This window comes from Anabas testudineus, chromosome 1, assembly GCF_900324465.2.
Source record: "Anabas testudineus chromosome 1, fAnaTes1.2, whole genome shotgun sequence".
NCBI classification, from domain to species: Eukaryota; Metazoa; Chordata; class Actinopteri; order Anabantiformes; family Anabantidae; genus Anabas; species Anabas testudineus.
Window position 1 is genome coordinate 14,856,936 of NC_046610.1, and position 27,804 is coordinate 14,884,739.

Below are 27,804 nucleotides of genomic sequence, written 5' to 3' on the forward strand. Positions count from 1 at the left end.
CTTACAAACTACATTAAGTTCAATATCCTCTATTAAAAATAATTGGATGGCAAATAAGCTTTGCACATATGACGGCAGGGAGAGTGATGGTTTAATTTAATTAAAAGGTAGATGCAAAAAAACAGCATTACTAAAAGTCTACTTCATGCTTTTTGAATATTTTTTGAATAGAGTTTTCACTAGGTACCTTTATTTCCCCTACAGCTATGGTTTCAGACACCAGATGGCCTGTCATGGTTCAACCTGTCCCCTTGTAGAAAAAAAGCAGTTTCTCTGTTCTGCAGTCATGCAAAAGCAACAGGAAACATGAGGCTGCTGCTGCTGCTGCTGCTGCTGCTGCTGCTGTCTGGAGGGCCGGCCTCACGGTAATGACTGGAGTCAGGTAACCACCGGACAGAGCCACTCCATTCCTCCCCTGACGCGTCGAGACACGAAGGGACGCGGTGAGAGCGGCTTTTCCGGGACCGTCTCGCCTCGTTCTTTCGCCGACTTTTCATCGGAAAAACCCACTTTGCGAGCCTTTTTCGAAAAAAAAAAGTTTGGATACACGAACAGCGTCCGGTGTCGACGTGAAGAGTTTGGGGTTGTTTCGGAGCCAGCTGAGCGCGCAGGGCCACTCAGGTGCGCAGCCACAGGAGGAAGTCTGCGTCGGGTTTGACTCCCCTCACTGCCACATAACGTTAATTCATTCAGCTGGACTGGACTGTTTTCTTTTTTTTATTATTATTATTATTATTGCTGTTTTGTCGTGTGGCCACCGTCCTCACGTTTCTACTCGGTTTCGTTTTCCTCCCCTGGCACATTGGACATTAATATCAGTTCTCCATATTTGAGCAGGTAAGCGCATTTCGAGCTTTTGTGTATTTGAACTAAGTTTAGTTTAGTGGACGTGATCGGTTAACACCTTTTGAAACTGGGCCAAGTGGTGGAAGTGAGCCCAGCCAGAGTTGGACAGCAGCAGCAGCAGCAGCTGTTGACTTGTCTGACCTCTGTTAACCATTGAAAAACAAAGACTACAAACGCTGTGAGACGCCACTTGGCTGCTTATGAGCCTCTCTTTGGCTCTTTAAAGTCCTGAGTAGGGATGGATTTTGCACTTTGATGTAAACAGTTGCCACCACTCAGGCCCCTTCACAATAGTTATGGTAGATTTTATCTTAACAGATTTACCATGATGTGTGTGTTGCCTGGTGCAAACTATACAGCTGCATCAGTTTTCTGCAAAGGTTGTACAGCAGTGTGATGACAGTAAGCATCATGCCTGCAAGTCATTTACAACAATTTGGTGATGCAGTGGTGAAGACAGCAAGGCTATCCTTTGACACTTGTAGCTGATGTTGCAGCTGCGTCTCACCAGCCAACACACCCACAGTGCAGAGCTGATCTCCATTTCAGATTAACCGCACGTTTGTTTTTATTCTGACTCACCTACTTTAGGACAAAGCGCACAGCTGCATCATCACTTTTAACCACAGCTACGTCAGATGTGTGCTATAGGTTGATTTAAGTTACTTTCGCATTTGCAACCCATCACACAAACACTGGCTGGGGCATGGCCTACTGATTTACAAGCACAGATCGCAGCAGGAGCTCCTGATGTGGCTCTTTTTCTCTGTCAGGCTGAAGAACTGAGGCCTTGAGGCAACTTTCAGGCAGGAGTTAGTTTCTTAGAAGGCTTGTTAACAAACATGCTTATGTCTGAGGTTTCAAAGAGGAAGTATAAGTGTCACGGCAGCCACAGATGTCATTTGATTTATTGATCAGCACTGTTGTTTTATGTTGATACAATAAGTATCCGTCTCCTACAGAAATGAGAAGTTGTGAAATTAGTTGCTGACACCATCAGACAAACACTTCAGTCTTTTGGCGGTTGTATTGAAGTAACCGTGACATCATAACATTGCTATCTTGAGTGTAGTGCGGCCCCCATACCTCTTTGGTGAAACAATCAAATAAGATATTTCATGTGTAACAAAAGTGCTTGTGCACGGAGAACGAAGGACAGATTCTAGGTAACAAAAAGTCATTTCTCCGCCTTATCTGTGAGCCTGTTTGTTGCCATTCAGCTGAAAAGTTTTATCTTTGTTGCATATGAAATGCAGCAGAGAGAGAGCCCAGGTCGATGTGCCAGTCTCCAGCGAAGCAGTTTGGTTTAGATACGAATCTGCAGAAATCTACTCAAACGTACAAAGAGGAAGAGAGAGGAGGGTAGAGTGGGCGAGATAGCTGCTAAAGACAGATAAAAGGGCAGGAGAAACCGTGTGGTCGTCAGCACCACCACCAATCAGCGAGAGCTTTATCTTCTCAAATCGTGTTGAAAAGAGCAGGAGACAGTCAGACTCTGACAAGGCGCAGGGAGATTAAAAAACCGGCAGATAAAGAGGAGGCGGCCAAAGAAGGAGTAGCTGGAAATGATAAAATGTGCCACTTCTTTGCTTGGGAAACCGCCTGATGGAGGAATTGTCAGCAGAAGGGAAATTCCTGCTGCGGCCAGCGTCCTCACGTTTCTACTGCCACATCACACCCGGCATATCTCTCAGCATATCTGTCCATCAGACTCTCCCATCTCTCTCTCACTGTAATCACAAACCGGCTCATCTGTGACCGTTGGTACGTTTACAGATTTCAGCTAAGCTGTTGACATGGGTTTGGCCTGTTCCTATTTACAGTACACTCTGTGGAGCATTGCCTGATTAATGCACATTACCTTACAATGTCAAAGTTTCAGAGTTCTGCCCTGTGTTCTCGCTCTTAATGCCATGTTGCCACTGCTCTGACTTACTATTTGCACAAACATGCAGTGCTTCAGGCTGTTATTATTGTGACTACACAGAAGATTAGATTGAGACGGCAAAGCGTACACAAAGATGGTTCACCTGGAAACAACACATCCCTAAGACAATGGCCACACAGACAGTTTTTTTTTTTTTTTTTTTCAAATCTTTTTCTGGTAGCGAGATATCGTCATTCAAGGGAGAAACAATAGGAGTGATAAATAATGGTTTGTTCCCAGGGGAACAACCTTAGCACAAATTGCGGAGGAAACTCAGCTATGGTTTCTATTTTAAAGGTGTATTCTGCTAATGATTGCACAACCTGGGGACGTGACAAAAGAAGTACACCAGAGGCTGAGAGAGCTGAAATCTACAATTCTACGTCCTCCACTTCACCCAGCACATTGCAGCTAGGTAGCCCTTTCATTAGAGCCTCGCTGTTGAGTTTCTCAGACTGGAAATCTTTCTGTGAAAGATCTGTTATCCTTAAGTCCAAGTGAAGGTAGTCCTGATGAGTTTAGAGAGGCTCTCGAGAACGCCGAGGACGTTTATACGACTGCTTTATCGTTTATCATTGACGAGTAAACAAAATATTCATGTGTAAAATAGGTAGAGTGCTCCTTTAATCAGGTGATTAATGTGAAGTCTGATAAGTTCATTTTCAACATTCAAATACAAATAGATGATAAATACAGCCCGGTGAGCTCACCTGCTTTATGTTGCCGTGTTAGTCCTGTCATAGCTCAGATGCTGGAACTGGGACACAGACTTTTGTTTATCTTATATTATTTTTTTATGTTGGCTTTGTGTCTTGTTTAGACACAGACGATGGTCTTCAGATGGTGTTTTACATCATTCTGTATCTTCGCTGGCAGTTGGTGAATGGGGTTAGTGAGAGGGAGGATGACGGAAAAAAATATTTACCATCTTGAGTTTTACCTTATGCCTTTTTGCGCACAACACACGTGCCCTTCATTTGACCCCAGCAGCGGTGTACAGTACTAATCAAGCAGACAGGGATTAGACAGTTGCTTAATGTGTTGTCGTCGTGAAGGTAATGGTCTGAGGAAAGATGTGAGTCGTCTCTGTCAGGCTAAGATGTGCACTTCTTACTGCACCTTTCTCACGGGTTTGGTCTAGTCGGATATCACCGTGTCCATTAAGGAACCTCTTTTCTGTTCGTTGATGTATGTAAGTGTGTGTACGTTAGGAAAACTTTTCAAAATCATGATATCCTATACAAACACATGTCAAACGTTAACTCAGCACCATTGTCTTTCCTGGCATTTCTGATAAGCATCTATACTAAAACTGAAACAGTTGATTAATTTGAGCAACAGAGGGGCATTGTTCACTGTTCTCTGTAGATGAAATTTGCAAATAATTGATAAAATAACGTAGTAATGATAGAAGACATCATAAATAACACAACCTCAACATGTCGCAGGAAAAACAAACACACCTGGCTATGTTTAGTACAGTAGTTGTAGTGTCTAGGTAACTGTAGAGGATACAGAAGAATCCCTCTGCAGGCAATAATTACCTGAATGATGTTTGTTTACTGATATGTGGCTCTGGCAGAGAATAAGTCCACATTATAAATGGGATATTTTTTTTAATACATGAAATTGATTGAACACAACGAACCAGTAATTATTGGTCCAACTAAGACTCGCATTTTTTTGGTGTGTGAGTGGTAGTGGCAGAAGTGGAAGTGTTGTCCCAGTCTAGTGACGCCAGTAAGCTGTTTTTAATATTACAAATCCTTCCAAAGCTGATGCCAATATGTGATGCTATTGTCCAGTAATTGGGAAAAAAAAAAGTCTTGTCACTGCCAGTTCAAATCTCATTTGGTAGAAAGTCACCTGATGCTGAATTACACAGGTCTACACCCCCCACTCAAGCCTGTCTTTGTCCTGAGTCATGGTTGCCACATATACAATATTTTTTATCATCGGAGGCATGAAACATCTTGTGCTGCTTACAGGAATGCTTTTTGCCTGGCATTTAGTTACACTAAATATGCCAGTCTTTGCCTCTGCACTGTTCAACACTGCAGCTCCATCAGCACAAGCTGCCACTCTCTCCGGCCTATCTAATTAATGAATTTGTCAATCACACATTAAAAGCAGTACATAAGGATGAGCAGTGGTCCCTACCGTGGCCTTGTCAGACGGTGTGCGTGGCGTTTTCTGTTGCTGTAACCTACTTGTCTATATATAGTGCAGTCTGTGGCACACTTGCTGCTTTTAAGTGCAGTCTGAATGTTATTTGCACTGTGACTTTGTTTGATTTCTAGTAATAAGTGCATGACGTGTTGATACTTCGACTTCACCTTAAGTAGACTAAATCCAGTGGACACGCCGTAGCTGTACACCAGGCATTCAGGCCATGATGGAGATGTTTTGCTGTTCCTACATCAGATAATTAGTTTTGCACTCGGCCTCATTCTGTATCTGTGACTTGCAAAATGCCCTCTGTCCCTTGTCATTGGCAGTTCTCCAGTGGCTGGGTGTGGGCAGCTCATGTTATGTAGATGCCCAAGTCAAGGCAGTGCATCTTCACTCTATTCGATGTGTTTATAACCTCAGAGTGTCGACTAAAACCTAAAGCACACGTTATGTTGCTGTAGAGAGAGGAAGCTTGTTGACCCTGGTTCAACCACTGTGCTGTAAAACGCACTTCACTCAATAGTTATTGAAACCCTATAGTGCTGGTTCCTGAGAGCCATCCAAGGCCTTTAAATGAATGTGAGAGAAATAGTGCTAGTTCATTTGAACCTTTACCAAATATCTCAGAAACATTCATAAAAGTACACAACATAATAATAGTGTATCCTTAAAAAGCATCGTTTCATTAAAAACTGGAGAGGATTGGATATAAAAACGAGGAGAACTGCTTAGAGAAGAAGAACAGAGGAATCAGAGCATAATGAGGTAAATGACTTGTTTTTTAAAGGCTTGAGCACGATAAGTGATCTGCCTTTATAGATAGGAGGATTAAAGGGAGATCTAGCTCACAGAGGTGAGGTCAAATCATTGTGGAGCTGACTCAGATAGCGTTTAGGTTACTTTGCATCCAATGGGATTTCCATCATGGCCCCTACAGTAAATCATTACTCATCAGTGTCATCACTGCTGCAATTTACATTTCTTAAAATCACATTTAACCAGTCATTTTGATGTGTAATTCATCCTCCACCGGCTTCATAACTACAATCTCCAGGATCATGAACAGCTGTGTTTTGAAGGATCAGTGTGATGTCTGTAATTTCTGTAACGGCAGGCTGGAGTTGAGTTTGTTTGTCCACAGTGAACATGAGAGAGAGAGAGAGAAGGAAAGTTAAACATTATGTTGCCTGACTAGACATTTACAAGGTGACTCAACACCCTTGAATAGATTTACACAAACTCGGTGTCTGGACATTGCAAAGCCTCATCAGCTGGCAGTGAGTAACTTTGAGAGAGACCTCAAAGTTATTTGAAAATAAAAAATAGGTTGAATCATTAGTGTTGAGATGTGATTATAATGCGCCAACAGATGTGTTAATAACACATCTCATTTTATTGTTATCTTTGAATGTTGTGCTGGTTTGATTTGTTTCTGATTTACTACAGGCTGCAGTGTGTTATGTGACTGATGTGTGTAATCGTGACTGAGCTACAAGGCCCAGCGGCGCACAGGGCTGCAGGCTTTTGACTTCATGACAATAGTGAAAATGAGCTGAGACCGGATTACACCAGTCCTGCATTCCTCTCCAAACCTGTTTCACACACACACACACACACACACACACATACACGCACACACACACACAGGCATATTCACACACTAATCCTGTGTACAAAGACAGACAAATCGCTGAAACAAGCCAAAACACGTCTTACACACGTTTGGTCGAAGTGCAAAGGGAACCGTTATCAACAAGAATTTTTGTCTGTTTACATAAAGAGCCAGGGAACTGATCCAACAATATTTTTTAGTAAAAAAGAGACCAAATCTTTTCAAAGTATTGCAGTGAACAAATGAGTTGCCAAACAAGGCGACTTCACTAAATAATTCGTTTTTAAGCCAATTCACACTCTTGGTTTATTGTAATTAGTTTTTACTGGGGAAATGCCACCTGTCAACCTGTTTTCCATTAACACAGTTGAACCTGTTCCTAATGCACAGCATAGTGAGTGATTAAACCACAAAGCGGCATGAACGACTGACCTGCAGCCAGCCGCTTCAATGAAGATCCACAGTGACAGTGTGCGTCATTGAGCTGGGGAGGCAGCGCCACTTTGAGCTGAAAAAGATTGCTCTATTTCAGTGGCATTCTGCTCGTGCACTTTGCCTCTGAAGTGCCATTGTTGGTCGAAAACCTGCACATGAACTTTCACATTTTTGTCATGAGCGGAACCGAGTCTAGTCACGTTTTCTCAAAGCCTTCCTTCTTGTCAACGTATCAGCTGATGATATGCAATAATTAATAATCTGATCATGAAATCTCCCACTTTTCGGTCTTTTTGGGGAGATGGCACCACATTGTAACTGTAGGTGGGCCACGGTCATTGAAGTGACTGTCACACTTTGATTCTTGTGAAGCCACTGTGCGTGGGTCTGCCTGGGAGGCGCTGATAAAATGGAGGCTGTCACATATATTTAAGGTGCCTCAGTGTGAACTTGATGTGTGTCACTGAGATGCAGGCAGAATGTTGTGTCACAACTTTAAGTGTCTTGTCAGAGCTTGTCAGAACAGGTGTCCCAAACCCTGATCCCCCTCTTCACACCACTTCCCACAGTTCATAGTTTGTTTGTTTTTTTGTTTAATTTTGTTTTAACCTTTCCGCTTGCTTGCAAGGTTTTCCATTTTATGGCGTTCGCCTCTTTCATTAACTCTGCTCTTAGTCAGAGGCGGGTTATGAGGACTTAATCTCGTGCCAGTCCAAGTGCTCATGCTGGGCTTTGTTTGAACAGATACTCCTCTTTTGTTTGTCTTTTTCTGTTGAAATTAAAACTTCCTGAAAATGACTAATACATGTACCCTGCTTGAGACATAAATCCACAGTATATGTCATGTGTCTCATGGGCACAGTTTTTCCAGTGCAGCATATTGAAATAAGTCCCTCAAGACCTTAAGTTAGTGAATTGGTCAGACTGTCTCTCATTTCCAAGAAGCTTCACCTAGCCTGTAATCTTCACTCATCTGCAATGCATAACGGCACAAACTCAGTGCAAACCACCTCAGGCTTTAAAAACTGGTTGTTCTCCTTTTATCTGTGTACCTGTCTATGCACAGCATAATGAGATAAAGACGTAGATAGTACTCGTGAATGCCAAAACACCACAAATTAATTCAGGTTAATACTGTGTAGCAGTTGATACCCAGTGTTTCCATGAAGGTCATGTATTACATTTACAGTGTTTTCCAGTGCTTCATGGTGAAAACTCTCCCTGAGGCCGGAAACTGTTACCATGATATTTATAAAGATATTTTATAAAAACCAAAAACAGATATGAGACAAAAGATCAGTAATTCGGGTCCTATTTATTGCTATCTACACCTAGATACATTAAACAACGATGGCTGACGTTGGCGTTTCTTCATACCCAGATGTGTCCTGTGAGATCGAATTTCAAACAAGAAGTCGCTTGTGGTTTTAGCCTCGTGTTTTACCTGTGAAGACTGAATTTGTTGATAAAAAGAAAGAGTCAACATGAAAACCAGAGAACTGTAAATGAAAGAAAAACAAGCTATGTGAAATATAAAGGAAAAACAAAGGCAAATACAAATATAAGCACAAAGAAAGGTTTACACTGCCCAACCCCATAGTAGTGTCATCATCTTGCATCTGCCCAACAACAACTTCCTCATAGCGATAAACCAAGTATGTCAAAATAAAAATGACTTTAAAAGTGGCTCACTTATTTGCTCTGCTGCTTAAGCAGCTGCTTGGTTCCTGTGCAACCACACTATCTGATGTTGCAATAACATTTTTACAAAATACATAACTACTAAAAATACATTTTTGTGTTCTGACAATTAAATTGATTAAATACAGAAAAGTATTACTTGAAAAGTTGTAAACTTAAATTACTTATTATATTTGATACACAGACATTTATGTTTGGCCACATTACGACAATTAACAATCAGTTCATCATTAACAATTTCTGTTTATTTAAGCAGCAACATATATATATATATATATATATATATATATATATATATATATATATATATATATATATATATATATATATATATATGCCATGTGTGTTAAACATAGCAAATGATGCTGTTGCTTCCATGCTTCATTGGAGAACATACATATCTAGTAATTTAAAACTGGTAAGTCACACCCTTTAACAAAAGGAGCGGTAGCTCCTGAGGTAAATTACCTGTAATGTTATCAAATAAATGTCAATAAACAGGTTACTCCGGTCTCCCCACACTGAGTTCCGGTTGTAATGGGGTTATTTTACATAATAACACGTGTCTTCTTGCACGAGAGGAGTGATCGTGTGTTGTTCATTGCAGTTCAGCAGCTGAACCAGATGACTGGTCGTGTGATTTAAGTGATTGGCACCTACACAACTAGAAAAAGATCACAGTTAGACTAATGCAACAATGTGACTTCACTGGCAGATTAAGAACGTAATCCGGCATGTTAATTATACAATATATCTCAGCCAAGATGACTCATTAAAGCTGCATAGTGCATTATTCTTTAGCTTCACCATACATATGTATGTTCCAGATGACTGTGTTAATCTTTGAAGCCCCTTTGCTGATTTGATGAGTGGATGACAGTTTTTCTTTTTTTTTTTTTTTTTTTTTTTACAAAGGCCTCACCATGCTGTCACTTTTGATCTGCTGCTCGACTTAATATCTGTGGAGCTGGTTTTCTCACCCCAAATCCTTCCAGACTTAATATTTTAAACGTGCGCAGCAGATGGTAATTTTAACATGGCTAGTGATCAGACGCTTGCGCACACAGAGAACCACTGAGAGGGTGATATCAAGCAGCATGCAATCAGAGACAGAAATAAGTTATATGTCAACCATCTGTGTGTTTGGCTAAAGAGATGATATCTGTACAAACTGGGCACAGTAACAGCACAGACTGTGTCAGTAGGCACAGTAAGACAAACCTAGCGAAGGTAATCATATTTTACCTTTGGGAACTTTACACCTAACCTGGTTAATTTGGTTCAGACAATCTTTGTGCTTAAACACTACTTCCTGTTTGTGGTACCTGACAGATCATTGCGGAGCCTCCTCAGTCCTTTTTACGGCTGTGTAATGTAGAGATACAGCGAGAGCAAAGGCATTTGCTCTTTTGAGGTGCTATTGTTTCATCCTCTCTCAACATGATTTAGTCACATTGTCAGTGAATTGAACTTGCTTTAGTCCAATCACTGTTGGAAGATGTCTTTTGATATTCACTTACAGTGATGCTCGTGATGCTCTCAAGTGCGTTTGCTTTGTTGTGATAATTTCTGCGAGCACGCTTCTCTGTATGTATCTGCAAAATGAATACGCTGACGAATGCGAAATTAGTAGGTCAATGACGTCTTGGAAGCTTTGAAGTGCACACGTTCCTACTGTACCTGTGGAGTGGAGCAAATCTGTGATGTATATTGTTGATTTAGATAATCCCCGACACGCTCTAAAGTCTACTCTAAGATGGGAGAGGCACACACGTATTGCACATTCTCTCTTTACGGATGCACACACACAAGTGGAATGCGATGTTTTCATTCCCCCGACCTGGACTGTCAATCAGAGGAACTTGGCTGTGCAGCTGCAGCACCATCCAAGCAACACAGATTCCACCCATACCACCTACACACACGCAAGCACACACACACCCTCCCACTGTGCGTCAGATTTATTTCTATCTAGATAAGCAGGATATCCATCTCCAGTAATACAATTTCTGCTGCAGAGTCTGTAAAGCAACTGAAAATCAATAGCTGATGAAAAAGCACTTTACAACAATTCACTCTGTCCATCCCTCAAGCTAGAGCTCGATTGCCTCTTTGATTGCCCCGTCTCCGATTGAAGTCCTATCTAGGAATTTGTTTTGCAATTAGTTGGCTCTCTGTTCAAGTCAGGCTGTTCCTGAGCAGTGGCTGGTGACAGCAGCAGAGGATGCACGAGTTCAGAGATCAGGGTTTTTGCGATTGCGTGTTCTGCCTCTAATCGTCTGGAGGACAGTGATGTTTGTGCCTTTCCTGTTCCCAAACACCGGAGCAGAAGGATATTTTCGACTTACAGTGGCCTTGAAATGCCCTCTCCCTGTCTCTCTTCATTTCACATGCCTGGAAATGTGAATCTGTCCAGATAGAAACTTGAAAAATTCTTTAGTCCCAGTCTATGTAAATAGCCGTGCATTTAAAAAAAAAAAAAAACTTTTTGCTTCACTTCCCCTTTCTGCTCCAATTCTATACTTTTCACTTCTGCAGTTCATCTGCTGCGCTCTAGTGCTCTACTATTTCCAGGGAGTGAAAGGAGTTGAAAATCCATCAGTGCTGAATAGAAAAAGGTTAATGGGACATGGAGATTTAATATAAAATATGATTCCAGCAAAGAACCACTGATACAGGCATTAGAAATGAATAAAACAATGAATGGTTATAGTTTTGTGTGCTTACATTATGCACTCGTTCTTCTGCTTCTCTTCTTGTCTTCAACCGGATATCACTTATTAAACGAATATTTAATATTTCTTTCAAAAATATTGTAAAGTAAAGTTGACATTACCAGTGTAAATGATGCATTTGCATACACTATAGAGATGTTTCAGATAGAACTAATTAGACATTAACTGTATCATTGCCCTTTATTTCCTCATCAAACTCTAATGGTAAAAAAATAAAATAAAATTTTACTCTCCACTGGCGCCTAGTCCCTGTTCAATGGGGATTGTTGGCTTTTCTGTTTAATAGTTGTATTTTTCTATTCTGTAAGGTCTTAAACCCTACAGTGCCTTGAGATGATTCTTGTTACGCTTTGGCGCTATATAAATAAACTGAATTGAATTGAATGGAAAGGCTGATAGCCAGTATGCTGGCTAGAATACAATAACTTAATAATGTAGTCCCCCAGCACCTCATCAGCACTCCTGTGAGGAATGCTATGTGGTGTAGTCCTATGTGCACACCCAACTACTACTGTACAAGAAAAGAGGAAATATTTAAAAGAAAGGCCGGTTGGATTAATCCATTAAGATGGCGTGTAGCACTATCGCTCTCCTCAGTCTCCCCTCTCCCCAAGAAATGGAGCACAAAGTGCAGCAAAGCACAGTGGTCAGTGATGTAACAGCACTGCAGCTGCTGCCTGAACGCCATCACCTAGCCACTCCTAACCAGTTAGGACACGTCCACAGCTTCTCCACATTTTGGTGGAGATGGGAGTGATTTCCTAAGTCATGAATGTTGATAAATTGCTCTTACGTCTATTCCTAAAACTAGAATAAAAAATGCATTACATGTACTGAATTTTTGGCCACTTAGGAGTTATACTCCTAAATGATCCTACTCTGAGATGCTGGGTAAGTACAGACTCTGGTCTTTTAATGTCAGTTCCAGCTGTGCAACAGACAGGTTGCACCTCGAACAGGTCACCAGTCTATCACAGGTCTGACGTACAGTTGAACAGTTTTCAATTTCCTGGCACAACTTGGTCATGAAATGTGATCTAATTTGACACACATATAAACAAACCTTTTAGAGTTTATAAAACAGAACCTCTCATAAGCTTTCATGTATTTATTGAACACACCCATTAAACATGCAGAGCGATAGGGGAAAAAGTAAGTGACGTAAGTGTTTTAATAACTGGTTGAACCACCTTAGGCGGCAATAACCTCAGGCAAGCGCTATAGCTGTGGATTAGACCTGCACAATGTTCAGGGGCAAATTTGGACCCTTCTTCCTCATAGAATCGCTTCATCTTATATTCTTACAACTGATGGTGGTAAAAGGTCTGGTGTATCTTTGTGTTCAAAAAGAACACAAAGATACACACTTGCAGTGCCTTTAGATGACTGTTGTTATATAAATAGACTGAATTGGACTGAAAGGCTGGTGGCCACAGTATCTTTGTTCTTTTTGAAGACAAAGATATTGTGTTTTTTGTTTTGTGTTTGATTAAACTCTTAAAATACTGTTTGTTAACATTTTGAGACCAGTTTATGCAAAAAACAGAAAATACATCAATTGCTCTTTCTTACAACTGTATAGAGACAGACAACCATTAACGGCCACATTCATACCTACAGTATAGGAATTTTAGAGTCATCAATTAATTCTAATGTCTTTGGACATGCATGTCTTCCGCTGTGGGGTGCTAACCACTACACCAACGTGCTGACCAGACCAACTTACTCTTTAGCCATAGAATCATAGTAACAATTTGTCTTCTGTCCTTGACCCTTGACTACAGTATAACATCTAACCTGGCAAAGTAAATTCTCCAAAGGAGATGCTTTGTCATTGACTTATCCCATTCTAGCAGCATCTGGACTGAAGTGTGTCTAATCTCATGACTGAAAGTTGACAGCTTTCATGCTGAATGACAGTCAGCGTCCATCCCTGTGAGGCCAAAGTCAACAACCATCTAGTCTAGAAAAATGTGCCGACTTATACTCTATGTTTGGTGTGTAGGATCCTGATTCCTGATTCCATAGTGAGAGATGTAGTGACCACATTTCTGAAACATGTGGTTTGAATAGACAGCTTGGTATATAGGAGCTGCTAAATACCACCACTGACATTATATTCTTTGAGCCAGTTACGAGGCCATAGGAGGCATTGGAGGTGTGGACTGTCAGTGCTCTACACTGAACACCAAAATAGCTGTCTTCTGGTCTTTTTAATTAAAAGCAGCAACTTCTTGAATAGTAGGATTAGCAACAGTGCTGAAGCTTCCCATTTCCTTTTCGACATACTCTCTGTTACGCACTGCCTTTGAAAGTCACGAGCAGCGAGCTGTGATACTAAATGATTCTAATAGTTTTTCATTCCAGACACCCTACTGTTCTTCCATCTGTTCCCACAGAGCTAATGTCACTACATCAGCACTCGGCATATAGACTTCATGGCACCCCACTAGGCAAATATACATTGTTATATAAACATGTACACATGCACTGAAGACAAATATACACTGGGGCAGCAGGAATGTGTGCAAAGAAACCATGCAGACAGTTTAGAGTAAGACTTACTTATTAGAACTTATTAGACAGTTTAATAAACCTTCTATGAACCTTCTATTATTATTATTCTGTTAAGCCTTCAAATTAACCAGTTTAGAGCAGAGGCATTCAATTGACAAGAAATTAATCTTCTGCCATTGTGATAATTGACTTGATTCACTAGTTCAACTTCTTAATTGGGAGAAACTGCTGCTTTGCTTTCATGAGATTTTAGAAGTGTAGCATTTAACGATGTCACATTGGAAAAGCTGCCATGGACTTTCTAGTTATATTATTACATATTAGTTGCAAAATCAGCTAATCTTACAATTTCTAGGAAGTCAAAGCGATGTCTTACTACTTGTGGAAGATCCAAAGGCTGTCAATGTGAGGTGAAAACGGAGTATATTATTACATTTAGAAGACGAAACAGGCATTTTTACCTGAAAAAGAACCAAACAAACAATGATTACCAACATTGTTCCCAATCATTATTAACTATGTAGGTGTTTTTCACAGCAGGTTATGCACTAGTGTAATGATAAAAAAAAATCAATGCTGCTGAATTTCATTTAGCAGGTTAAGTGTCCTCTTATAGCTTCCTATTTTTTTAGTAAGGCATGCATTTTCTTACAATGACAAGTCAACATGTTTCATGTGGAAAAATGCCTGTTTTGCTGCTAAATCCAATTCTCTTCTCTCCCTTCTTCCTCTTTCTGCTCCTACAGTAGCGCCTTCACCCATTGTGTGACTAAGTGTGAGTTGGGAATGGGGAGGGAGAGAGACTGGGAGATATAAACTGGAAGACAATCTGTGTGTGTGGGAGATCGTGCCATGGAGGTCAGGCAGCCTACGACTTGCTCAACTGGCAAGTGTTTGTGCTGGACACAAATGAGTTCCTTATAAACAGAAATGATGAAATGGAACTAAGGCTTCAGTCATTTTAGTCATCTGGCAAGTAGCAGGTGTGACAGGTGAACCGGTGCCGGTAATTAAATACTGGAGCAGCTGAGCCATGTTCATCACCATGTGCCGCATTGGTGTTTTACTACTGCTGATTGGTTCTGAGATGTATTGGTTATAACAAGACAGAATTAACACAGGCAAGGGCGCAGTAATGAAGTCCAGTGTTTCTTGGGTCCCACAGCACATTTGTGGGTTGTTGCTTTCAAAATACCACAAGAGGATTGTGGGAGTTGTGTGAAAATTCACAGTTAAGGTGTAAAATTCATAGTTAAAGTAAAGCCTTTGCATTAATAAAACTCCTAATTGGTTTTATAATGTTGACAATGCCTGATAAATAACAGAGTTGACTTGTAGGAATGATTTGTAGTGTCTACTGTCATTAGGATTTCCCATATTTTGTTTTTTTATGTTGGCTGCGCTCAACAGGACCTCTGTTGCACATCTGTCTGTCAGAGTTTTCTTTCTCTTTTGCTGTTTTTGTTTTTTTTTAGAAGTTTCTTTTTTATCTGAATAAAAGGGTTTAAGGAACCCAAGTGCAGAAGTAAATTTAAAAGGTCACGTGACGCTGGAAATGTTCACAGCTTTCTACCTTGTAATCCTTTAAATGAAACAAACGGAGAGTGCGGCATTAAGCTTTGGTTTAGCTGGGAGCAGATTGTGGTTAATGCTTGATTGCTTTAGCTTAGATAAGTTTGCTTGATAATGATCAGGGTCTTACGGGAAGCAGCGCCGATTAAATCTACAAATTCTCTCTTCTTGAACAATCTTTTGTTTTCTGTCTGTCCTGTAAAATATTTTTTTTCCTTCTTCTGTGTAACAGGTTCACCCTTTTTGTGGACATCTATATCTCACACTAGTTGTCACCTCATTCCCCTCTAGTTTTTGCTTCCTCTACCTCTCTTCCTTCCAGCCATCTTGACTTTCTCTGTCTCTTAACTTTTTGACTTTGTCAGCCTTCCCGTCTCTACCCTCCTGTATCATGTCTAATTATCGAAGTCAGTGTGTGTCTACGGGGAGCTCCTCAATACCTCCTCATCAAAGCCTCTGTTTGTGTTTGCTTGTTTATCTCTGGCTGCTATTCTAGGCGCTCTCCCGGAGCCCTGATGAGACACAAACCTCCACTCCCTACGGAGGCTTATACTGTAAGCTGTCACTGCACCTCCAGTCATTCAAAACACTGCCAAAATTAGAATGAGATGTTGTCTCTTTTCTCGCTACCTCTGTTGCTCTTAAAGGGTGTATTCTCCATCTATCTATCTATCCATCTATCCATCTATCCATCTGAACTTGTTTCCCCTGTGACCCCACCACCCACCCTACACCTAGAGGGCACCGAAGGAATCTTTCAGGTGTTTGTAGGTAGACGTTTCTCACTCTGATAACTGACACCCACTAAAGCACTGAAAGATCTACTGTATTGTATATTGTGGGAAGACATGAGGAACTTTATTTGTAGAGTGTGTGAGTGCTGGATGGAGCTGAGGCCTTACAGAAATGAGTAATATAGCTGAAGGCTGATCTGTCAGAGCTTTAACTGTAACATAACAGTGTGCCATTGTATTGTGATGGGGAAAAAAAAAACCTCCCAAACTGTGGCATTCGTTACAGAAAGCGGGTCAGTGCAACTGTGATCTCACCCAATGTGAGATTTCATTTGTGGTCGTGGTTAAATGTGTTTTTGTGGTCTTGGATCAAATTCTTTACACACCACATGGGATTGTCAGTGAAGTGAAACTTGATTGGTGTATAAAAACCTAAAAATGTCTAATATGTTTTTTTTTTTTAAACTAAACTCACCCTGTGCAAAATGACTTGTGGGCCAAAAAAACGAGTTGTTTCTCTAAGAAGCTGACTTTAGAAGCAAAACCTTTAAAGTGTTTTTCTTTAAAAACAGAGTTATGGCTCGTGGTTGCAGGAAGTCATTACTGACTCATTGCGATGTATGACTCCAGTCTATACTCATATACTTCTGAGTTTTGGGGAACTCAAATATTGTCCCATTTAGTGTCAGCTGCAGGGGAAAACAAATAGTGTCTATGCTTATTTTGTCTGCGATACTTGTGGCTATGTCATGACAGAAACAAAAGGCTTAATGGCAGTGTGGGGGAAACATATTTGGTGTAGGTGGGAGTGCTGAGGAGGAAGGTTTATACTAGCATATACTTGTATGCTTTATAAATAGCAAAGGCTGAAATCCTACCTCTGTTCTTGAATTACCACTCATTAGCTGTCTCTGTATTCTCTGATGTAGCAGGGAGTTTTGGGGACTAACACAGATATGCTGTTTGATTCTCTTCTTAGATCGCAGACTGCTTTTGCACTTGCGAAGACGAAAACAACAGAACTTACATAACATAAAATGGACAACACAACAGAAGAAAATGCTAAATAGAGAATTGCAAAAGAGTCGTCTAAACTAACGGCCTGAGTTCATTTTCTCAAAGCAGTAAACGTCCTGTTTCTACTTATGTCTGGGAATGTACTGTATGGATTCAATTGACTTGTCTTAATGTCTTGTTGCACATCACAGGTATCAGGATGGATGAGGCGGACAAGTACAAACAGCGACTAGAGGCCATTGCTGTGAGTGTATGCACACACACACAAACACACACACACACACACACAGGTTTTTAGCCAGGAAAAATGCTGCAGAGGTAGCACCGTGACAGCTGATTATTGACACTGTGTAGGCAGGTTGCTTGATCTCGAATAGTTCTGGTCAGATGTTATTAGTTATAGGCTGGTGAGTGAGGTACCAGGTGACTAGTCAACATTTGCCTACAACTCTGATTCATCTAGAGAGGGTAACAGCGAAGCTGTGCTCTCTGAGCTGTCCATAACTCCTAAATAATTTATCGAGTGTGCAGTGTGGTGAGCCAGGGTGATTCTGGTCCTGTGAAAACGACACCAGGACGCCATGAGGACAGCTATTCTGAGCATTATGGGATATAGAGTTTACCTGATTTCTGTGGTGGCAGTGTCCTTGTGACAGATGGCTGGCCAGGTATCAGTGTTTTACTCTTTCCCACTGATGTTTTATTGACTGCCACTTCTCCCCTTCTTTTATTAATTTACTGCACATCAACTTTTTCATATACTCCTGAGTCTTGAATTTATCAATTAATCTCTCTTTATTTTGAATAATTGTACCCCTCTTGCTTTCAGTCCCAGTTTATCAAACTGTCAGTTTCTGCATTCATCCTTTTATTCTTTCCTTTTTTTTTTTTTGCAATTCCTCTCCTACCTCCTACTTTTCTTCTTTCAGGAGAGGCGTCGGCTGCAGGAAGAGCAGGACAGAGCCAAGAGGGAGATGGAGGACGAGAGGCTCAGAATGCAGCAGCTCAAGGTCTGATACACAAACTCAGGATGATCTGAACCTGTCTCTAATTCATTAACACGCATATTCATACATACATTCAACCTTAATTTTACTCTGCTAAAACCCTCTGCAGTCCCATCCCGCCATGTAAGCAAGCACATTGCCGCCAAATATATTTCCATTTAACACACACAAACACGCACAGATGAACTGTAAAACCTTCAATGCCTCGTGGTTTTGCCAGACTCTCACAAGGTTAGAAGCAAGCCTTCCTTTGCTCAGTGTTTATGTGAGTGTTTACACTGTCACAGAGCCGCTCTATTGTTTTCACATCATTTCCAGACTGGTGTTTCCACTTCCTACTCCACTGTGTTACGCAGCCCCGGGGCACATTCCTCAAATTGTGTGAAATTTTTGCAACATATGTTTGTGAGCACAGAGGTATGCATGTGTGTACCGTTGTGGTCATGCAAGAGGAATCTTTGCATGTACTATGTGCATGTGTATGTGCGTTCATACCTATGAGAAATTCAAGATGCAACACGCTTCATGTATTAATTTTAAATGATAATTCCAGTACTTGCGTTCTCACAGGAGGTGATATCATCAAAGCTTTTAGTACATTCATTAGCTTTGACATTGACTCTAACTGCAGGGTAGATTTAAGGATCTGATAGGAGGGTGCAGCAGGCTGCAAACAGAAAACAGCTCCTGACCTGTAAAGGCGTTTAGAGAGGGCTGGGTCCAGCTAGCTGAAGGCACAGAAAGGAGAACAGAGCAGAGCTTGTTCTGCGCTGCAGGAGAAAACACAGAGATGGTTTTGTGATACTTTTAGTTAAGTAGGTAGCTACTGACTTACATGTTGGAAACATGGGTTCATAGACTGGAGGGGGTTATGGGTTGTCAGATGCTTTGACCTCAGCAGTAACTCTGAAGCTTTAAACTGTTTATTTCTGCTTGTCAGGAGAGCTGGCAAGTGATAACTGTCTGACTCAAGGGGACTTTAGCAGTGCAGATGCTTGTTTAAACAAGCATTTGAACCAAGGTCAACTGGTTGCACCACAAATGTCACCCTGCAGCCAGTGCTATTACGCCTGACATATCGACTTTGTTATATGTTGGTGTAAAAAATGCATCTCCTACTTAACAGTCTCCTGGTTACAACATGACAATCAAGTATTAAATATGTATATTTTGCAACCATTTGAAGAGTTTCCATTCATTTTGATTGACTTTGTAGTGTTAGTATTGAATAGCTGAAAACCTTTTTTGAAATGTATTAATCTGTGGAGCAGTTCTGCAGCAAATAGCAATAAAAATACGACTGAGTAAATAATCGCAGGCTTGGTTTGATAAGCCTGTCACATAGCACTGTAACCACTGTCATCATAATGTTTTCATGTCACTTTCATCATCAGGATTCTTTGTCTAATATTGCTGTAGTATGTAACACAGTTTGTTTTTGTATGTACACTTGAAAGCTTTGATATATTTTTTTTATAATATTAAGAATTTAACTGACAAAGTTGAGTTAAAATGTGCCTGAAACAGTAACAGTTTCATTGCAATATAGTGTGTACTGTATATATGTATTTATCTGTGCAGCCCAGACCTAAACTAACTATATTATTTATTATATAACCTGTGCATGTTCACATCCATAGGGTAACCACTAATTAGAGCAGGTCAGAGAATGGATCAGCATATTTTTTAGAACAATATGAAATCCTGAGTGTCTTGTGCAGTTTAAGCTTAAGAAGCTGTCAGTTTTGCAATTGAAATGTGCCAAAGTGTATGCTCTTGTGTGGGATGTATGTCTCATTACTGCATATACAAACACATACAGAGCTCTAAAAGGATTTGTGCTATATGCCCATTGGGGATCTGGAATATTAATAAAGGTCTGTGTGTTGGAAAGCAGTGAAAATGAGGTGTTACTAAAGTGAGCATTATGCTTAGAGGGATGCTGTGTTGTTTACCAGCGCCTGGTTTGGTCTTGTGATAGGTGGAAATTGTGAGTGGCCTCAGGCAGCTGTTGTTCACTGGGTCATGACTATTTCTTGTAGAATGGTGCAGTAAGATATTTAACCAGGTAAGGACGAGGATGAGGAAATAGAAAATATGCACAAGTTTGCATGAGTGTCGTTTTTAGTATTTGTGGACCCCCATTGCAATATGTGTGTGTGTGTGTGTTTCTTTTTAGCTAATTAAGTTAAATTGGCATTGGAGACATAGCATATTAATCCATTTTTTTCTTCATCAATTGATTCGATCTATCTTTAACGACTGGTGATGGCTGTTTTGTAGACATTTGGGAACCTATTGTGTTGCTACTCCTGCATTTCATTCTGCCAAGTGGGAGAAATACAGACTGGTAATTACAAGTGGGAGGTTGACATGAATGGTTTTTCCCCCACGCGTCTGCTTGTAAAAACAGATTAAACGACAGAACATGAACCCAACGTTACACAAGGAGTCTCCCGAAAGCTGGATGACATTTTTATTCTTTTCACTTTGTGTCCATTTAAAATTGAATCTACATTATTGTGGGCATTTTTTTGGGAGCACATTAAAGTGCATACTTTCCATTTGACACTCAAATACGTTTAAATATAGTATAAAGTATAAATATAATGTGCTAGACACCAAATCAAATCAGCTTTTATTCAGTTGAACATTTTGTTGCTAGTAGCAACCACCGCTAGCAACAGGTCAGTTGGAGTTGTCTGTCTCCTATTATTAGCTTCATCTCTTCATCTGTGACGCTACGGAGACACGTCCTTTATCCACTTTAAGAAAACTGTTGTTGGTTCATATCTGTAGGTATTCTACATAGCTGCTCTGTGACCATTGTTTCAGGTGTGTGTAATTTTACATGTTTTCTGATCAGAAACAATGCTAAGTGCTGACCAGGCTAGCTATGCCTGCTAGCTAAACATTAGCAACATCTGCTAATTTAGCATTCTAGCTAACATTAGGTTACAGTTAATTTATTGTTGGGCTGCTGTTGATAGTTTATATTTTATTTCTCTTATATGTTTTTCCACTTCTTCTAGATTAATAGTGATTGGAAATAATTTGTTGTAGCAGGTTTCATTATAGGACTATTTAACTATTTTGACAGTTTGGATGTTATTTTGGTGTCACAGTACCTTTAGCCTGACTCGCTATTGTTTTTTAAATTGTAACTGTAGAATTAAAATTCAGTTAGAAACTAGATCTTGAGCTATAGCTAACACGGAAGGCCGATATGTGTTTTCTTGTTTTTCATCTGTTTTTATCAGTTTGTTTTGTTTTGTTTTGTTTTTTTAAGCTTTCAAGAAAATAGTGCCACCTATACCAGGTCTTGGTGATATGGTGGCCCTCAAGATATCACCCTTTGTTGCTGTCATATGTGCATGTCACAAATTTGCAAATGTGTAGAGTATATTAATCACAGTTTTCATAGTTAAAACACCATATTGCCCCAAAATAATACTAATCATAGTTGACTCCCTGTTCTTTGTTATTGCAGAGGAAGTCTCTAAGAGACCAGTGGTTGATGGAGGGAGCCCCCTTGTCTCCCACCTCCTTGGATGCTCAGAGCCGTCGTTCCCCTCTGTGGGACTCGGAGGCCCAGGAGACTGACCAGCACATGGACAAGTACTGTATAGCCAGATTGTGTGAAAACGTTAGAGCTAGAAAACTAGGAAACAGATACTGTAGTGGCTGAGACAGCAAAGCAGACAGAGCATGAGATACCTGTCACACCTTTGTTGCATTTGTATAGTTGAAACTTCATGGATAATTGATACACTGTCCTTGCAAAAAGAAAACTTGCCACCACCTTGATTTATCTTAGCAAATGGGTAAGAGCCTCCCATTGGATAATTACTGCATGGATAATTATGTTTCATCTGGCAACATGTTATTTAACCCTAACTGATCGCAGTGAGTAGCTTCTCATTACTTAAACCACCATGTTGGAAGACACATTTTGCCGAAGTGGAAAAGATCTGTTTCAGAAGGGTCAAATTATTCATGCATCAAGCAAAGAAAACATCTAATGAGATTGCTGAAACTGCTAAAATTGGCGTAAGAACTGTCCAATGGAGAAAAGTCAAGTGGTCTGATGAGTCCAGTTTTACCCTGTTCCAGAGTGATGGGTGCATCAGGGTAAGAAGAGAGGCAAGATCTTGGCGAAAAATTAAAGCAAATTTTGGACGGGAATAAATGTTGTGACATTGCAGGAGCGTATCAAACCGACGCCACGGCAAATGAGTGCTGTAATCAAAGCTAAAGGCGATCCAAATAATATTAGTGTGTGAATTTTTTTTGTTTGTTTGTTTGTTTTTTTTAGAAGGGCAGTGTAGTTGCAGCATTCTTTTCATATTTTAGTTTTCTTCTAATTTCTGCTGCTGTTGTACATCATGTATGTTTTGGAAAAGTTAGTTTTTATTCTGCCAGTATTACATTTAGAGACAGAGAGTGAGAGGGCAATACACACTGCACACTGGATTAGACGTTTCTTTATCAGAATGGACAGTGTTGTCAACTCCCTGAAGACTACAGTCCAAGATCCCAATCTTATTATTGCCAGGGTCCACAGCTCTGCTTCGTTTTCCAACAACACTCCTCACACTAACTGTACATGGCCTCTGGGGAAATTTGAACATAGCGTTTCTGGGAAAAAATGTGCATACAGTAGAGTTACTTAGATTGGGTTCATAAAATAGTACTATAATAACATTTAAGCATTACATTTTAAATTTTAAAGCACTTGCTTTGCAGGGCGTTCTTAGTGTAGATTATATTAGTTTGTTTTGTGTTGTGTGCATTTACACTATGTTTGCCTCAGGTTGCAGGCAGAGAGTCACCAGTTGGCAGAGGAAAAAGAGAAGTTAAAGGACCAGATGGAGGCTGCCCAAACTGTGAGGAACTTTTATACACATATACACTCTCACACACAAATACACCCACTTACTCTGTAGACAAAAAGGGGTCTGGAATATGTGTTAAACAAGCTAGTTCCATCATCTTCCATTAGGCAGAAAAATTCCCACAACTTCTGTCTGTGGCTTTTTGCCATGAATAATGCATTTCCTCTCTTAATGTACCTTTGATGTAGCACCTCTTGTTCAAAAGCAGGAACTTTATGAATGTAAGCAGCCCAGTTACATAAACATATCAGCACTTGATCCACTCTGAAATTATTGTTTCACCTCAGCCAAAGTACAAGTATGTTTACTTCACCTCGCTGAAAGTCTTTACTGTAGAACAAAGGAGTCCCTCCCGTTCTTTTGTGTCCTCCGGGCTCTTTTTAGTAAGGTTTTTCATAGCTATCTTATATTCATTATATTATATTTTTGTTTTTGTTTTTTCAGCTAAAATGAACTAGAGACAAACAGATGAATCCATGTTTAATAGCTATTACTGTTGATTAGTCATGCTGGCTGTGATGGTGGAGACTTTGAAAGTTTGACCTTGTCCTCTATGTGAAAATACAGCACTTTAGACAGGCTCGACCGAGAGTGAGTGACAGCGAATATCTGGCAAATTAAATATGCAGATAGAGTTTTTTTTTTTTTTATTACTTCTTGTTTGTGTGAAAATGCATGTGTGTCGAGGTTTTTTGAAAGTGGGCATTTTATTTTAACAACAGTACAGACATTCACATACTGCACACTTGATCACTGTCCATTTTTTTTTATTATTGCATATTTAGTTAAGTAGATTTGGCACAGCTGTGTTAAAAGGGGTCAACTTTTCATAGGTCAGATAGGGGTTTTCAGCTCAACCACTCCCCCTTGTGACCAGGCAGAAGTCTTGACCCTTTCTCAGTCATATTCATCATCCATCCATGGTGGACACATTAACCAACTAACTTCAGTCTGTGCTTGTCTGAGTTATTCAAAGTCCACATAGAATAGAAACCTGCTGAAACCATGAGGGAAAATATGTCATAGTAATAACATTATATCTCTATTCCTAAAGTTTGTGTGATGTTCCATTATTTGCATTTCATTTGTTGTCTTTAATATCCTTTTTGAAACAAACCAGATGTTCAGACAGCACAGCACAAACAGTTCCACAGTTTGAGTCACAGTAAATTAATTCCTCCCCTGTCCCTCTTATCTAACAGAAGGTAGTGAAATTGGCAGAGGCCGGAGAGGCTGGAGAAGGTAAGGGAGATCAGACAAACCTTTTCGTACAAAAATTTTAAAATTACAGTGGACATTTTAGAAAAGTGCCTTTTACCATACCGTGTAGAAGACGTTCAATATTCACACAGTAAAACCACGCCAGACCACTTCGGTTCTGGCTTCCACCACCTGTCAGTCAGCAACTACAGCACACTTCCAATGATATGGTTACTTAATTACATCAGTTTAGTTTAATTACAGTTGTTTAATGTTTAAGCTCCTTCACATTTTTATCCTTGCTCTTGCAGTGGTTTTAAGTAGCTTGTTAGATGCTTTCCAGTTTCATTGTCTTTAGATGTCGTACTGGTGCATCAATATTATTATAACCTAAATTATTCTAAGATGTGCACATGTTGATTGTTGATTGTAGTATACTTGATGGTGTGTACTACATTGTGTACCAATTTGTGTATTTTTTTTTTTTCTTAAAAATGCTGTAAATGTCACTATAAATTAATATTATTTCTGCCTCAGAAACAGCCCAGGATGATGTTGTGCAGAATGGAGAAAACAGTGCAGCAGGATCAGGTGGGTATAGAGCTGAATCATGTCATACTGAGATAGACCTCAGTGAGTGCTCCAGTCATCCACAAACAAATTGTGCACATGTTAAATCACATCTGTAGTCTCGTGATTTCATCTTTGGATCTGAAATTTCTCTACAGTCTTCTTCTTGTTAACTCCTATCTAAAAACTATTACACTGAATCAACAAGACCATGGGATCTATAGATGTACTTGTCTATATGCACTGTGTATATTAATCTTAATTTACATTATAAAGGAAGGAGCAGTTCTGACATAGCTATACTTCACAGAACTTCATACATGCTGTACTGAATATTTACATACGTTGAATAGGCCTTTGTATATACTGTATATATTATGCTAATAGGCACTCAGGTGCATTCTTTGCATTTTTATCGGGCAGCATGAACATGGACATCTCAGTGAAGATGTTACTCAAGTTGCTGATGTAGAAACTGAACCATCTATTTGTATTCAAATCACCCAGAGTATAAAGCTTTGTTGTCCAACCTAGGTTGGTAGGTAATAGTGCTGTAGTACCTTGTTAGTATATAGTTTATGACCTGTGGTTAATACAGTATTATCCTTTAGTAGCTTCTGATGAATCACTTTTCCATGATCTGCAGTAAGATTATTCCATACATAAACTATAATACACACATTAGCTACATTGAGCACTGATGTATTGGCAAAGCAAACTGCAATCAAGATGCATCTACACTACCACAATACCACCACCTTATAATCACTGTTAATGAGAGTGTGGCATATGGATTACAATTTTAATCAGCCTTTTTTAAATGTGTAAACAGTTCAAATTCTCCAAATTAATGCATTAGCACAGACATTTCTTCCCTTACTGAGAGTTGTTTTTTTTTTTTCTTTAGAAACAAGTGAAGATCAAGTGAAGACAATTCAAAACCCACCATTAAATGAAACTGCTGATGTCATTACCAATGGTAGTGGAGACTTAGGAGTAAACACTAATGACAATGCTTCAAAGCCAAGTACTCAGTCCACCACCAACGGACCAATCTGCACTCCTCCGGGTGTCATTAGCATGATGTTGGAACCAGGGTTAAGCTTGAGTGCTTCTGAGGCAGAACCAGGTCAGGTTCTAAATGTCAACATTAATCAGGAAGAAGAAGAAGGGACATTGGTGATGAGAGCAGAACGTGTGATCATCACTGATGAAGGGGATGATGTATCTGAGAATCTTACACCACAGGAAGGCCAGCCAGAGACCACACAGTCAGAAGAAAACCCTCTTCTAAAAGCGGAAAACGAACAGGAAGAGGTGGCTGTTGAGGGGGAACTGAAAGCAGAAGAAACTCTGGAAATGTTCACACAGCCAGAGAAGAGTGAGGCAACTGAACCCACTACAGAGGCACAACCGCTAACTGGAGATGGAGACATGAAGGGTGACCTAAACGTAATTGAAAATGGAGATACAAAAGCTGCTGGACAGGACGAACAATCGGAAGATTCAGCCTCTCTACAACTGCAGACCACAGCCAGTTCCTCACAGGATGCTACAGTGGCCTCAGTGCCAGTCTACTCTGAGCCACAACCCTCCAGTCTCTCCCCTGAGGCTGAGGGGGAGGTGGAAGCTGCAGTGTCACCAGAGGGAGCAGAGGCAGCAATTAAAGTCCAAGACCCTGCCACAATGCCTGACCAGTTCCAGGAGGTGCCCTTAACTGATGCCCAAGAGAACCAGAGGACAGAAGCGGGTGTGGGAGAGCAGGAACCCCTTCTGTCACAATCAAAAGCCCACAACACTCAAGCTGCACCAGCAGCTAGTAACAGCCCAGCCAGCACAGAGACCCACAATCCACCCGGGACAACGCAGGAAGAGGAGACTAAGACGCCCAGTCGCAAAACCTGCCAGTGCTGCTCCATCATGTAATAGCCCTCTCTGTATATTAATTTGCTCTCTCTCCTGTCACTCTGCCAGCATTGTTCACTCTGTCTTTCTGCTGTACAAGTCATAACTCACTCCTTCACTCACATCAGTTTTTTTTTTTTTTTTTTTTGCACCCATGCTTTTTTTAAATCACTTCCCTTCACTATTCCCTGCTGGCATTCTTTATATTCATCTTGAAACGTCCTCATCCCACTCGTGAGCTTTGATTCTCCAAAAAGATATACAGTAAGCTCTCTTCGACACAAAGGGAAGGGAGGTCTGGATGGGACTTGTTACCATTTTAAGTGCCTTGAGAAGCTCACTACACAGGAATACGATTTTGAATTCTCATCACACAACGTGGACCAAAACATAAGGAGATGGATTTAATTTTCTTGGCTAGCTGACAAGCCAGTCAGCCTACACCTGATCACCCACATTTCAAATGCAGCTAGTAAAAAACAGAAAATGTATTATTTTAAATTGTTGCATCTTTTGTGTCATTCTTATTTTAAATATGAGAGGATGTAACTGGAAGAGTCTAAACATTTGGGCAATGATAAAATATACCGGTCTGATGTAATGACTTTAGAGCTGAATTATTTTATTGATTTTGGTCTTTTAGACATATTTTATTCTAAGACATAAGAATTGTATTCACTCTGTAGTACAGATTTTGAATATATAGATGCACACTAATAACACAAAGTGGTTATATTTTTAGCATGAGAGAGAAATTATTTTAAAATACCCAAAAGTATGAATTTTGTATTTTTATCAAATGCAATTTTGAAAGGGGTGTCTAGAGTTCCTGGCCCCACTTATGCATGTACATACTGTATACTAAGTGTGTGGCATTCAGTGTCTGAGATGTCACCTTTGAAATGATTGCTACAAGGTTTAATGATTAAACTGACATTTGTGATACATTGCTTGACATA

At 40.1% G+C, this 27,804-nt stretch overlaps 1 protein-coding gene across 3 annotated transcripts; it reads left to right on the forward strand.

Annotated features, from left to right (window-relative positions):
- The first annotated feature begins 378 nt into the window (after positions 1-378).
- Positions 379-27,795, forward strand: palm3 (paralemmin 3). Of its 3 annotated transcripts, XM_026359837.1 has the most exons (8): positions 379-837; positions 17,460-17,512; positions 18,198-18,278; positions 21,766-21,893; positions 23,089-23,161; positions 24,373-24,412; positions 24,908-24,961; positions 25,848-27,795. In XM_026359837.1, exons 2-8 carry the CDS (start codon positions 17,468-17,470, stop codon positions 26,864-26,866), a joined length of 1,440 nt encoding a protein of 479 aa, XP_026215622.1. In that variant the 5' UTR covers positions 379-837; positions 17,460-17,467; the 3' UTR covers positions 26,867-27,795. The 3 variants fall into 3 exon arrangements, with proteins under 3 accessions (XP_026215622.1, XP_026215623.1, XP_026215624.1); XM_026359838.1 differs by lacking the exons at positions 379-837; positions 17,460-17,512; positions 18,198-18,278 and adding an exon at positions 18,292-21,110; XM_026359839.1 differs by lacking the exons at positions 379-837; positions 17,460-17,512; positions 18,198-18,278 and adding an exon at positions 18,292-21,070.
- The last annotated feature ends 9 nt before the right edge of the window (positions 27,796-27,804 follow it).